Source organism: Anarrhichthys ocellatus, unplaced genomic scaffold, assembly GCF_004355925.1.
Source record: "Anarrhichthys ocellatus isolate YVR2014 unplaced genomic scaffold, GSC_Weel_1.0 scaffold1, whole genome shotgun sequence".
NCBI classification, from domain to species: domain Eukaryota; kingdom Metazoa; phylum Chordata; class Actinopteri; order Perciformes; family Anarhichadidae; genus Anarrhichthys; species Anarrhichthys ocellatus.
Window position 1 is genome coordinate 3,154,798 of NW_022280031.1, and position 14,330 is coordinate 3,169,127.

The 14,330-nt window shown below is 39.9% G+C and overlaps 2 protein-coding genes across 5 annotated transcripts in view; both read left to right on the forward strand.

Annotated features, from left to right (window-relative positions):
* The first annotated feature begins 49 nt into the window (after positions 1–49).
* hrh1 (histamine receptor H1) lies at positions 50–6,148 on the forward strand. 3 transcript variants are annotated; one of them, XM_031849140.1, is made up of 2 exons: positions 50–135; positions 2,492–6,148. In XM_031849140.1, the coding sequence occupies exon 2, from the start codon at positions 2,751–2,753 to the stop codon at positions 4,386–4,388; it is 1,638 nt and encodes a 545-aa protein (XP_031705000.1). In that variant the 5' UTR covers positions 50–135; positions 2,492–2,750; the 3' UTR covers positions 4,389–6,148. The 3 variants fall into 3 exon arrangements, with proteins under 3 accessions (XP_031705000.1, XP_031704984.1, XP_031704991.1); XM_031849124.1 differs by having other exon boundaries at positions 68–139; XM_031849131.1 differs by having other exon boundaries at positions 72–567.
* Positions 6,149–10,274: 4,126 nt separating this feature from the next.
* Positions 10,275–14,330, forward strand: part of atg7 (ATG7 autophagy related 7 homolog (S. cerevisiae)) — a 53,818-nt gene continuing 49,762 nt past the window's right edge. For both annotated transcript variants that reach the window (XM_031849111.1, XM_031849102.1), the window contains exons 1-7: positions 10,275–11,500; positions 11,657–11,711; positions 12,172–12,289; positions 12,448–12,525; positions 12,613–12,729; positions 13,794–13,940; positions 14,188–14,276. In XM_031849111.1, coding sequence (XP_031704971.1) covers positions 11,329–11,500; positions 11,657–11,711; positions 12,172–12,289; positions 12,448–12,525; positions 12,613–12,729; positions 13,794–13,940; positions 14,188–14,276 — 776 coding nt within the window. In that variant the 5' untranslated portion in view covers positions 10,275–11,328. The remainder of the gene's footprint in view (positions 11,501–11,656; positions 11,712–12,171; positions 12,290–12,447; positions 12,526–12,612; positions 12,730–13,793; positions 13,941–14,187; positions 14,277–14,330) is intronic.

Here is a 14,330-nt window from a genome sequence, read left to right on the forward strand (position 1 = left end):
AGAGAGAGAGAGAGAGAGAGAGAGAGAGAGAGAGAGAGAGAGAGAGAATCTGTTCGCTCGTTTTGTGATTATCACCCGGAATGCAGGCTGGAATTAAACAGACCTTCCTGGAAATCCAAGTAGGCTACATCATTGGTTGGTAAGTCCAGAAACTATCTACACCATATTGCGTTAACTTTAGTTTACGACAATGGCAATTTCATTATCCACCTTTTGCTAAATGAGCATGTGTTTTACTGTTGCGCTGAGAGCCTAAAAGTTTCATGCAGCGGCTCAACAGGTGGTGCGCAACGACTTGAAGCGTTTAACACGCGAGCCATTATTCACTTCGATGAATAGGCTCCATCAGGTCTCAAAAAGATGAATCTGTGTTCCCGCACTTTTGTTATGAAATCAGACAAGCAGCGGTCATTACAGATAATCTTGTTGAACAATTAGCGTTGGATAAATATCCTGTCCTTTTCTGCTGCGATAAGGAGTGCGCTGCTCAAATACAGAAAACACGCAGCGGTTCTGTGGATGTTTTTTTCTTCTCCTTTTTGGATTTTGTTATCCTTTAAGAATTCGGTGAGTAATATACGGTTCCTAAATATTTGTGTTGCAGAGGCAGCTATTGTGTAAACACAGAAGATAGGAACCCAGTGAGAAAAAAATGTTTCGCTACAGTTACACCTTTACAGCCACAGAGATTTATGGAAGCGAATGATGAATCATCAGAGAGCCTATATAATTGAGTGGCTTCAATTAAAGTGTCTTATGTGAGGCTCAAAATATGAAGTATAGATTCACAATACTGTGTGTTCAGGTGTTTTAGTTTTCCCTTCACCTTAATTGGTTCAAAATGTGACATAAAACCGACTGTATCCCCAATTTGAAGCTTTGACTGTTGTAATATGCTCCTGTCAGTGTCTCCACCTGATCAAATTAAACCTGGCAGGCATTGGAGACATTAACATCCATCATACCTTATCCACAGGATAGTGCCATATGTCAATATTTAAACACGGGGACTGATGAGAGCTAAGACATTCTTCTTCCAATGTTGACCCATTTAATATAAAAATATATCCATATTTGTAGAAATATATCCAAACCAGTTTGAATGAGTCATTTTTCTGCAGATACTCTACAAAAAACCTGAGTGTTTCCCCCCCCCCCCCCCACAGAAAGCACTTGTGAGCTTGGTGGTTTTTCTTCTTCCTCCTGCTGAGTGTCATCTGTGAGTAAGCATGCACTGAAATACGGAGATACAGCTAAAAAAAGATATAGTCACATCCGCTGGATAAATAAGGAGGAAAATAGATGTTTCTAAATGATTTCTGCATGATCAATGAGCTACACGAGTTTCCTTCCTCCCTCTCTCCGACTTGAATTATTAAGATTTAGATCATTTTTTTCTTGTTGGTGACAAGCAAACCTCACGTCCATATTCTTAAAGTTTCTTAATTTCTTCTTTATTTCTTTTATTCATTTAGCAGGGTGGCTTTTACCCAGACGAGCTGTTTTTTTAAAGTTACTTTTAAAGTCAATATTAATGTGATGGTCTTATTAGCAAAATAACAATAATTATCTTATGTTGGATAATACAAAATAAGAAAACTATGCAATGTTTAGTCTCAGACTTTGGTTTGAGTAGAAGAATAAAGGCTGAATGAATATTTCAATTCACAGATTCATTACATCTACAGAAACGCCACCCTGCCTCCATGGCAACGGGCTTATTTTAGTCTTCTCTTTAAAAAAAATCAAACAGCCGAGACAAGTGATACGATTTTCCAGCAGCATATTGATATATTTTTCATAGGAGACATCTAGCTGTGCTTTGCTGATTCAAACCAGATTCTAAACACCAGCAGCATTTCATTGCCTCCTTTCCTCCAATCACTTTGTCTGCTGCTGTGTCATTGATGGGATTTGGCAACATCCTCTTTGTGTGAGAAAGGCAGCTAGCTGGACAGCGAAAGAGCTAGAGGGACTTTAGCTTGTACTGTACATCCAATTAAAAAGATTTACATCCGATTTTGAATTCATGTATCTGTAGTTTTACTTCAGTGAAAGGTCTGATACTTGTTCCACCAGAGTTACATCTTTCTTCCTCATTGAAATATCCAGAATCTACACAAATAGTTTTCATGTCAAAACTTTAGCTGTTGGACACGAGATGTCTCCAATTTCACTGAAAAGTCCATTCTCAGTGTATGTGCACTGAAGGTCTCCAGTTTCCACATCACACTTGTGTGAGTTGAATATTGGGCCGTGATTGGCCTCCAAACATATCGGTCACAAAATTGTCATGTACATTTTTTGAACTCAGATTTAAGATGAATGTGAAAAGTCTTCTAGTGTCTGTACTCAAATCATTCTGCATAGTGAAGTTCAGACATTAAAGTAACAAATATAAGTAAAACACATTTTTGAGTGATGAGTGAGTTAAATGTAGGGGGGATGAAACTACGTAACACATTATAATGTTTTTTCTTTTCTTTTCCAGGTGTTGAACAGTTTGGATTTATATGAAAAAATGGACTGCCGATCAAGACAACATGGATGAACACCTTTTCCAGTATTTAAAGGAGTAATTTTGTAACATAAAGGTGCACTGGTTGTTATGCCATACAAGTGTTGGATCCAAACTGTGTAAATACACGTCCCTCACCTCATTTAAACCTACTGCTTCATACATATTTTGGCCGACAGAAGATACACTGTCCATGATATGACTGGCTCTAGAGGTGACCATCACACCTTCCATGATGGAATCTGGTCTGTCACCTTCCTCAGACCCTCTTCACCTCAACACCAACAACTTTATCAATGACAGCAACAACAGCTGGGGCGGCCTCCTCGATGCTGACTCACTGAGAAGCAATGACACGCTGACCCTCCACGGCCACTTCCACAACGCCCTGCTGGGGGTCTGCCTGGGATTCCTTTCTCTCCTCACGATCATGATGAACCTGCTGGTCCTCTACGCCGTGAAGAGAGAGAAGAGCCTCCACACCGTCGGGAACCTCTACATTGTCAGCCTGTCAGTGGCAGATCTGATCGTGGGGACCACTGTTATGCCTCTAAACCTGGTGTATTTGTTGGAGGACGAATGGAAACTGGGACGGGCTGTCTGCCAATTTTGGCTCATCATGGACTACGTGGCAAGCACGGCCTCAATTTTCAGCTTGTTTATCCTGTGTTTGGATCGGTACCGCTCTGTCAGACAGCCGTTTAAGTACCTAAAGTATCGAACACGCGGAAAGGCCAGTGTGATGATTTCTGGAGCCTGGCTGCTGTCAATGATGTGGATTATTCCAATTTTAGGATGGAGGTCTTTTACTCATGTAGACCTTAAACCTGAGGAGGAAAACAAGTGTGACACTGATTTCCGCTTTGTCACGTGGTTTAAGGTTATTACTGCCGTCTTCAACTTCTATGTACCTTCAATTTTGATGCTGTGGTTTTACACGCACATCTACTTGGCAGTAAGGCAACATCTCAGGGACAGAGAGAGAATCATTCATCCCACCGACTCATTTGGGGAAAATGCCCAAACGCCAGAGAAAAATGACTCCAAATCACCCAAGAGGGATTTTGAAGGTCCAATAACACTATCTAAAAATAACCGCTTGTTGGACCAGAACACTTTAGATCAGCCATATTCGCTTGAGGATTCCGATAAATCTAAAACTGCTTCATCCAGATCTCACAGAAAAATTGGAGTCAAGTGCCAGCAGAAGTCATTGCTTGCCATTACAACAAAGCGCCTCAGGATGACAAAAAAGGTCAAAAGGTGCACGTTGTCTCCTGAGGAGACGCAGCCAGACGTTGAGATTCCCCTGAGTCTTCGATCTTCGGTGCCACAGGACGTAATTTGCTCAGAGGGGAATAATGAGAACAAACTTCAAGCGTCTTTAAACGAATGTCACGTCACAGTGCCAAAGTCAGTGAGTGGTGTCTGTGATATCGGTCAGGTTTCAGACGTGCAGAGATACACTTCTGTGCTCTACAACAACTACGACCCCAGTCAGCCTCCGCCCTGGACTGAGGAAGGGGTCGAAGATGCAGAATTGAACCCAGCTAATGCAGTGACTCTGAGACAGACGTGGCAAAGATTTATCAACCAATCACGTCAGCGCATCCAAAGCCTGAGGATCCACAAAGAGCACAAGGCAGCCAAGCAGCTGGGCTTTATAATCGCTGCTTTCTTGTTGTGTTGGATACCATACTTCATAACTTTCATGGTCATGGCGTTCTGCAAAGAGTGCGTGCACCACGACCTTCACATGTTCACCATATGGTTAGGTTACATCAACTCAACTCTCAACCCTTTTATTTACCCGCTCTGCAACGGGAACTTCAAACGAGTCTTCAAAAATATTCTTAACATTCATTTGTGACAGGCAGAGCAAAGAAGCAGAACACAATCATAGGTGTCTAAATGGTGCTGATATTGACAGATAAGAAGGGAACATCTGTTGCATCAATTAAATGTCTTCAACACCCTCGCATAGGTGAGCTTTTTAAGTGTAGATAAAACTGTAAATGTATTTTGAACGTCAGTTACTTCGGTTTGTGCTAAATCTTATTTTTGTAACTTACTGGCCTTCGATTTAGACTCATGGCAACAGTTGAGGGAGCAGTTCGAACTTCAATGTTATTTATTCTGTCTATGTTATTCCTCAGACCAGACACCAAAAGAATGTAATCTCTCACCCTCATAAAGAGGAGCATGACTCTATATTGGCTCTGGTCCAGAGCGGAGGAAAACTATGTCCCAAAATGTGTTTTTAAAGAATATCCTATTTATTTGTATTCATTTTTGCACCATCAATGTACAGAACCAGAGATGTAACATAATACAATAAATCTAACATTTTTACAAACGTGCATTTGTCACTTTGTTTTTCTCATCATTAGACCAGGATGTGGAGCATGAGTAAGAAAAAAAACACAAATCAAAGCGTCTGCTGAGCTGTTACCCAAGGGGATCTGTTCGTTTGGTTGTTACTTTATTTCATCCTTTTGACAGTTTCTAAACATGCAAGGTTTCAAAATACGCATTGTTTTAACACATTAAGATCACCATCTTAATAATAATCTGTAGAAATATTCTGGTCTTTTTTGTTTGTGCTTTGTCAACTCTTCACTATCCTCGAGTTGAATAGGTGAGTGTATCAGCAAATACAATATATACTTATATGAATCACAAGTAATCACACTTTCAACAAAAACAGTGATGTGTTTGCACGGCAACCATTTGCACTTGATGACACTCATCTATTTCATGATGTGATGTAGCTCATGCCTCACGACTCCCATTGTGTCATCGTAGCCAAAGAACACCAAATAATATTTATTTCACAATGCAGTGGAAAAGCAACCGTTAATTTGAGGCTCATGTAAGTGCCTTTGTATTCAATAAATATTTGGGAAAAACACACAAAGTGCCTCCTTCAGGCTCTAGAGACGAAGCATTGAAGTACAATTATGCCTGCAATCCTGTTGTGAAAAACACAGTTAAGTGGTTCTACGATTAACATGTAACCACTGTCAAATCAGTGCTCAGATTTTCAAAAGGTTCCTCACATCAAGGGTCCATTATTGTATTTCACTGAATAATGCGATGACTGCAACAAAATCTAGAGACATAATGTTTCCTGTGTCCAGTGAACACAGACGGGTTCTGAGTCACTGCTTAGCCAAATCAAATAAATCAGTGGTGGGTGGAACTGAGCTGGAAGAAGTGTGATTGCACTCCCGCCATCTTTACATTACACCTCAGTCACAAACATGGAGCTAGTGTCAGGCTGGTATTCAGGAAAAACTATGATGTTTCAGATGTAAACTCATCATTGGTGTAAAAGGTGACAACGATGAAAAGACACAATCCTCCTGCTGGGGACTGTAGTAGCATTTGTACTGTTAACTTTGGTAAAGTATTTTCATCATAAAAATTAGGAGCATTTCTAACACCTGTGTGACCCATCTGTCCACCCCGGCCTCCTCCGTGCGTCGACCTTGTTGCTCTTTATACTACATCACCTGACTTCCTTCTGTCATAATTACTACGACCACTAGAAGTGGCGACCTAAAAGCAAACGTATATATGGGTCGCCCTATACAGACTTTTTTGAGGGGAGAATGGTCTGAAAATACAATCGTCATCTTCCACTGAGGTATCTTAACATTCTGTCCCACAGTGATCACATCATGTGGCCACTGAATGATTTGATGTTCATTATATGGATATTTCTGTCAGGATAAATTTGAACTGCCCATTTTATTCATTCAGAGTTACTGGCAACAGAGAGTAAAGGTCTTGGTCTAGCACTCTAATGGTCACTTTTGTTTTGAATAATGCTCCTGGTTATGACTACCAGAGCACATCTCTGATTTGAGGGATAATAGTCATCTACTCTACTAATCTAAATGTGGCAATACTAAATGGGCATATACTTTCGGTGGTTGAATTTACTCTATTATGTACATGAACAATGCTTCATACATGGCGGAATTAACCTGTCTGGGGGCCCTGGGGAACAATTTGATGTTGAGCCCCTTAGGCAGCTAAATTCTCATCTATTTCACACAACAGATGGCAGCTTCATTGTATGCTGAACTAGATTTTGACGTCTTCCAAATAGGACAATATGATTATGGCATCTGGGAGGTTGCCCACCTTGGTAATTGGTAATTCAGCCTTGGCTACATATACCTTTATTTCTTAATGCATTGCTGGGTTCCGTCAATACATTGCAGTTAAGTTTATTCATATGGCCCAAAATCACAAATTACATTTTTTTTTCTCAAATATATCTACAACACCATTCACCTTCAGTCTTTATATCCTCAAATTTGAATTGAGTGTTGGCTCCCCCCACAAACCATTAGATCATTTCAACTATGGGAAAAAGTAGAATATGAGTAGAACAGACATTCCCATTCAAATCAATCTAATGGGATAGTCATCAAGCGGCCATTTCTATGTGTACTGTTGCCATTGCAACCGCTATAGCATGCTAACTTCTGTATTAACTGCGAGTCGTGGATTCACTCATGCTAGTGTGACGTGTAAAACAACAGCGTCAACATCAAGCTTGTGTCAAGAGCACCACAATCAAGCTGATTGAAAAGTAGTTCCCATATGCCTACGTAAGGCTCACTTTGAGTAGTAAATCTATTCCTAAGCACTTTGTTCTGTCATTTCACAACAATAATCCATAATTTCACCTGCCACTCAAAAGTATGCCTACGCTTAAATTGTAAGATGCAAAGTTAGCCCTAACCCTTTGGAACAGCATTCGAGGCCTTAATTTAAAGCAGAAACAAACTGAACAGTTATATTCCAACATAATGAATAAGAGATGTTTTGTTAGAAATCTCACGACCTCCATGTTTCCAAAATTAGCCATGGTTTATTATGGAGTCTATGTTGGTGCCCTTATCCATATGGTTTAAAAAAGCAGGTATCTTGGAATCAAAAAACACAGGACATGATGTTTGTCTGTCCTTTGTGCCAAGATGGTGAGTACTTCCAGGAAATTAACCTTGTATTGAGTGGTTGACGAGTTTCCTCAAGTTCTCTGCTCTTCGCAAAGTTGCCAGTCGGCTCTTGATGTCCGCTTGCAGTTGTTCAAGGCCTTCTCTCTCTGTGTCAGAGGCTTTCTTCCACAGCTTTTTCATCTGTCTCCTTTCTCTGACTAGCCTGTCCATTTCTTGCTGTCTCCTGGACTTGGCTGGTGCACGGTACTATTTTTCTGCTTCTCACTTTGCTCACTCCAATGCGCTCCTCTCCATAGTTATAGATAATGTCGCCCATCTTTTCTAGCTTTCTAGTTGTAGTGCCCACTTGCTGCTCCAAAATTTTGGATAGATCATTGTTGATGGTTTCCCACTTTCTTTTCAATAGCTTTGGGCCACTTCACACCAGGTTTGTGCCCTTTGATCTTTTTCTCCGTTGGAGGTCTCTGTGGTTGGGTGGGCCACTCCACCGGCATTTCTGTGCTTGTATTTCCCTCCTCAGTGACAGGGGTGCTGATGCTCTGCGAACTTTGGTTTGTGTCCCGTCGCTGTGCTTCATTCGACTGATTTGACTGGTTGCTTCGTAAGACGTACTGGTCAATGCGAGGCCCATGTCTCTGCTCTCTCAAGCACTTTTTCCTCCCTTGGTGGATCTTCAGGTCTATTGCTGATGTTACTTTCTCCCAACCACAAATGCACACCTGAAGCTGTGTCCTGCTACTGTTGTGGTTGTTTCATGTGCCGTGCTCTTTGTGCATAGTCGTTTCCGTTCCTGGGTCTGTTACCGTGTTGTCAGTCTGTGAGCCATCTTGCGCCCCCCGCTCTCGCATGCTCTAGGGGTATGTTCATTTGTTTACTTGTCGTAGCATTTAGCGGGTGTCTCCAACTAACTGAACCAGCGTTGGGGACTGCTGCCATGGGTAGCTGCCCATGACGACCCCATCGGGGTATGTTCCCTCCCGTCAGCTGTCTCTCCAAGCTGTCACTCGGTCTTTCCCATGTTGTCAGCTGTCCTTTCACAGCAGTCACTGGACGAGTCCAGATGGTCAGAATCAAAAAACACAGGACATGTTTGTCTGTTGTTTGTGCCAAGATGGTGAGCACTTCAAGGAAATTAACCTTGTTTTGAGTGGTTGACGATTGACAAGTGGGGGTTTTCCGGCTTGTGTGGGGTGTATCTTGGTTTGGTTTAGGTTGTAGAATTTTGGGACAGTTGGGCCCAGAACACATTATCAGTAATGTTCCCTTGTATCATTGAGTGTTTCATGTTGGTACTGAATTGGCCGAAAAATTTGCGTTTATGGAAGTCTGATGCTGTCTTCACGTGACATGTGTCAATAAATCCTCCATTTGGAGAAGCTTACATTCAAGATTGCAAAAAGACAAGATAAGCCTTTATTAATCCCCAGAGGCACTAAGTACAAAAATAAAAAAATGAAGTAAAAATAAAAAATAAGAACAATAAATAAAGTGGTATATAAAACTAATATAACAGTAGAAATTATGCACAAACTATATAAGAATGCACTATACAAGACTGAACTACACAAGAGCAATTAAACACAAAGTTGCGGAGGTAAGTGACAAGTTACCAAGTAATGTGACATGATATGAATAATAGCTGTGGGTCTAGTATATATGAAAAAAGTATACACCAGGATAATATATACTGTGGTTCGGTAATTACACTTAGAAATATAATATAGTATATGGCTCTGTAAGACAGTATCTGCATAACATAGTATAGTATGACATATAAGACAGTATCTGCATAACATAGTGTAGTATGACACAGTACATTATAGTATACAAGAGTATGAGGTACAAGATGTAGTATAAGGTGCAATGTAGCCTAATAATAATATAGTATAACATAATACAGTATAATTCATCAGTATAACAGAGTATCAATTGCAACATGGTATAGTATGGTGCTACAGTATGGGACATTAGGCTTGATACATGCAAGGGGACTGAGGGAGGGGAGGATGATAGTGTGGGATGAAGAATTGACGATAAAATCCTGTAACCTGTATGTTTTACACATTGTTATATATGTTTTTTAACATTAGTCTTGCTTTGTATCTACCTTGCCCATTGTTTGTTATTTCATGACACTGTTATGTTGTTATTGGTAGTGTGGAAAAATAAGATCGTTTTTATTCAACAATAATGTGCAATAAAAAAAAACTTCTAACTTCCATGATAGACTGTATACAAGACTTCAAACTTTCTCTTGTTCCAGCAGTAGTGTAGTTTGTAGACGGCCCCTAACTAACTCCGGCGTCCAGGCGAAGCTAATTTTTGATTTCCCGGTAACCATTCGGATGAATATGAACTCGTAGCTCCTTTGCCTTTATTTCAGACAATGTGGACTTCTTCCTGCTTGAGAACAATGATGTTTCGTTTGTGACGTGGCCTGCTGAACCTCGTTAAACCGGTTCTACGGATTTAACGTTAACGTTTACAAACTGACACTTACTCCTCGCAGGCTCGCACCCCTCTACAAATCCGTGCAATCCGTCATGAAAAGAAACGGCACGTATAAAGTTTTGTCAGTTTTGTCGTTCTTCGTCGTTAGCTTGTTCTTGTTTTTGTTTTGGTTCTTTATATTTTACTCTCTGACACGCGCACCGTAAGACATAGGTTTCTTTAGCTGCTAAGCTAACCTGGCTGGCTATTTACCCACACTGCACTGCTGTGTTGACAAGTCCCGGGATCACATGACCCACCAGACCAGGAAGTAAGGATTTCTGGTAAGTCCACAAACCCTTAAACATCCACGTAACTACAACCCTCAGCTTGTTACAGTTTGAAGGAGGAATATGTATTTAACGTGATCCCAGATTTAATCTGGTTTGAAATAAAGCTTTATCATTTGAATTATTTCGTCGGAGATGCTCGTCGTGTTTAAAACCCGATAGTTTAAACTGTCAAAGCTACTGCTTCCACTGTGTGGTCTGCGTTAAACGTGTAAAAGTCCTGATCAAGTGAACATGGATTTAGAACATGCGTTAATTTACAGATGAACCTCAAAAGTCCTGAAGGAGACGATTAAAGTGTTCCAGGGTTAGAGGTCTTGGTGCTAAGAAATATTTAAAACAACACAAGACTAGCAGGGCTTCAGTTAGCATCTTGTGATCATATAAACAGTGGAATTAGCCAACAAATTATCAAAATATATGACAATTAGATGTGTTCAGAGGATCCAGATTAATCTATATATAAATTATGAGATTAATCTATTAGTAATGTATTCTGGAAAGGTAATAAATGCTCATCACTAGTTACCACAGAGCCTAAACAAATGCACCAGCATAATTACAGTATAAAGATAGCCATGTTTAGGGTTGACTTATGTTATTATACAGTTTGTTAAATCAAGTCAGTTTTATTTGCATGAATCACAACTTTGCTGTAAAAGGCTTTGCCATTTGTACAACATATGACACCCTATATCTTAATCGTTTTGTGAATGTTTTAAACATTATTGTATTTTGCCGAAGATGTTTAGAGATGCACGCTATAAGCAGACTCACTTTCCCATAACCACTGCACAGGTTGATGCATCTTATTTGTTTTGTGCTTTACTAATGGACGTATTGGTGAACTGTCTCACTAGTTTCTCTGAATAAGTGTATACCTTTACTGTTTACTGGGTTGTGTATCAAACAGCACCATCAGAGGTCACAAGCGCAGCAGCTAATAAGTTCTAATGTATTCTTAACTATTGTACGTGATAAGCTTTTGTGACCTACAACTGTTTAATTTCACATCTTCCAGTTCTTGGCAGCGCATCCTGTTAGTGAAGTTGTAATGGCATCTGACACCAGTGAAGCGGCATCCTCCCCTCCAGACCTCAAGCTGCAGTTTGCTCCCTTCAGCAGTGCTCTGGAGGCCGGCTTCTGGCATCAGCTCACTCAGAAGAAACTCAACGACTACAGATTGGACGAAAGCCCCAAATCTATTAAAGGGTATTACTACAACGGTGAGTGGTGAGATCAGATGGTTTTTTCGCTCTTTTGACAGTCCTAGACGTTATATGATACTAAAGTTAATTATGCAGTGTCACATATATGAAAATAGTGAAGGCCAATTTGTTGGGATTTCAAAAACTCTTTTATTCTTCATTCTTGTCCTGTAGGCGACCCACTTGGTTTACCCACTCGCCTGACGTTGGAGTTCAGTGCATTTGAAGTGTAAGTTTGACGCACTATGTTGCCTGTATAAACCATATTTTAACCCTAGGTTCTCCTCATGTCATTTAGTCTTCAAAAAAGCAATGAATAGTACTAATGTAGATGAAAGGGTTCAACCACCAACAGACAAACAATATGGAACCTGATACCACTCTCAAATTGATTGAGAAGTCTTTTAGTACAATAGACAATACACAAGTAATGAATGAAAGGTACGACTGGTTGTCCATGTTGTAAAAAAGTGTTTAGAAATGTTTTCATTGCTATGGAATAATGAAAGGATGAACTTTCTTTAAAGATTATCAGCCAGCTCAGTGTAGGGTTGACCTAAATTTGGATCAGCTCTCACTTTCCTGTTATGTGGAAGCCTTCAATAATGCAAATTGATGCACATTGAAAAGAAACAAGTACAGTCCGACAGTACAATTTAATACAAATGTACGATGTGTTTTGCTGTCAGCGATGCACCGACACCAGCCCGTTGCTGTCCAGCTACTGGAACGCTGTATAACACCAACACCCTCGATGCCTTTAAGACCACTGATAAGAAGGCTCTGCTGGAGAAAGAGGCCAAGGAGGTAAAACTCATGCTGTAGGAATCTTCTCGGTCACACACATATTCACATGAGACATATGGTCGGGAAATTCCTTAAATTAGACAGCAAGTTACTAAGTTGTGCAGCTGAGGATTAAATGATCTAATGACTGTGATTTTTCCTCTCCTGTTGTCTTGTAGATATGGGATTCTATACAGTCTGGAGCAGCATTAAAGGACCCATCCATCCTCTGCAGATTCATTCTGCTGACTTTTGCAGTGCGTATAAACAGCATCTTATAAATGTGTTAGTTTTGTATATTAATAATGTTGTGTGTGACTGTTTTTTTTACATTCCTTTTTCAGGATTTGAAGAAGTACCATTTCTACTACTGGTTCTGCTTCCCTGCACTCTGTTTCCCAGAGGGAATAAAGATCATCCAACAGCCGTCTACACTAGAGCAAGTTTTCTCAGCAAAACAGGTTGGTCTTTTTAAAGATCATTACATGAATGAATATTTTCTAGTATTACCGTATTTCTTCCTCTTTTCTAAATGTTTTGAAGTCTTCAGGTGTAGTTCAACGCAACACACTCGTATCCCCCAAATGTTGATGCTCATAACAAATTCTAGACATAAAATGTACAGTTGAACTACTGATTAGTGTTCTGTTTCTATGACAGAAGTTGACCTAAAAATGTGAATATTATTCCCATTTTTGCCATTTAAGTTTCCTCTTTCCGAAGATCGTCGTAACATTCCTAACCTCTTTGAAGATGAGATGGATGCAGCTCCCAACAGCAGGCTTTGAATCTGTCCGTTCGGTCTAATACTGTCTATGTTATAGAATAGTAAAATGAAGTGAGCTGAATTCTTATTTCTCAGGTCAGTGGATACAAGCAGCGACAAAGCCTCATTAAAAAAGTGTCAGAATGACTCATGAACAGCGTGATGCCAACTGCAAGAGTCTGACAAGAATATAAATGAGTAGACACACTAAGCATTTACCACAGTGTATATGTTCATAATCATAATGATAAGGAGTTATCCTTGGAATGAGCTATAATATCCTTTCGTCCTTGGTCTTAAGTTATATTTACAGTAAGTATTTCAGCAATTGCAGATGTTGTGCTTCAGATAACCTCTTGTGTTCCCATACAATAATACATTATAAGTTAATGTAATGTATATGTGTCAGGAAGGAGTTGCTCCTTTGCGTCCTGAGGATCCAGTTGAGTTGGTTTTGGGCATCTGATCAGGGAGTCCTGGGCACCTTGCTTTTTTCAGGATGGATACATGGATGGATAGATATTATTCATGATTACCCTTTAAAAACTCTCTCTATCTATATCTATCTATATCTATCTATATATATATATATATATATATATATATAGATCTATCTATCTATCTATCTATCTATCTATCTATCTATCTATCTATCTATATATATATATATATATATATATATAAAATATGGTGGGTGGTGTAATGTATAGCACAGAGCTTTCTATAATTCATGCTGACTCCTAATTATTTCTGTCTCAGATCACAGCCTTGCAGGAGGCCTATGACGTCCTTTGTATCAAAAGAGGGACCACTGCTGAGCCTTACTTCCTAATGAAGTACACAACTGACACCGTTCAGATGGCTCCGCTCGAGGACTGGGACACGTTTATCACTGACACAAAGAAGGTATTCTTCAGTTTGTTTTGTGTGTTTAAAGAAATCATTTAAAGAAAGCAACAGATGGAAACTATTTTCCGTGAGAATAGTTTGATTGAATCCAATAAAAGGGATTGTTCAGTACACACAGTGCAGGACAGTACTTTTTGTGTCTTATCTCTATCAGATTATATCTATTTTTATTACTATTACAGTCCCTCTTGAAGAACACACACACACTTTGGTAATGTAAACACACCTTGTTTGGTTTTTATAGGTTACTGTGGGAGTCTATGATCCGTGTACTCTGTCTCAACATCCGGGCTGGCCTCTGAGAAATCTGCTGGTCCTCTTAGCCAACCAATGGTAAGCCGTGTGTGTGTGTGTGTGTGTGTGTGTGTGTGTGTGTGTGTGTGTGTG

Bases quoted from the DNA above. Each gene is read 5' to 3' on its own strand.
- hrh1 (XM_031849140.1), top strand. From the start codon at position 2,751: ATGATGGAATCTGGTCTGTCACCTTCCTCAGACCCTCTTCACCTCAAC.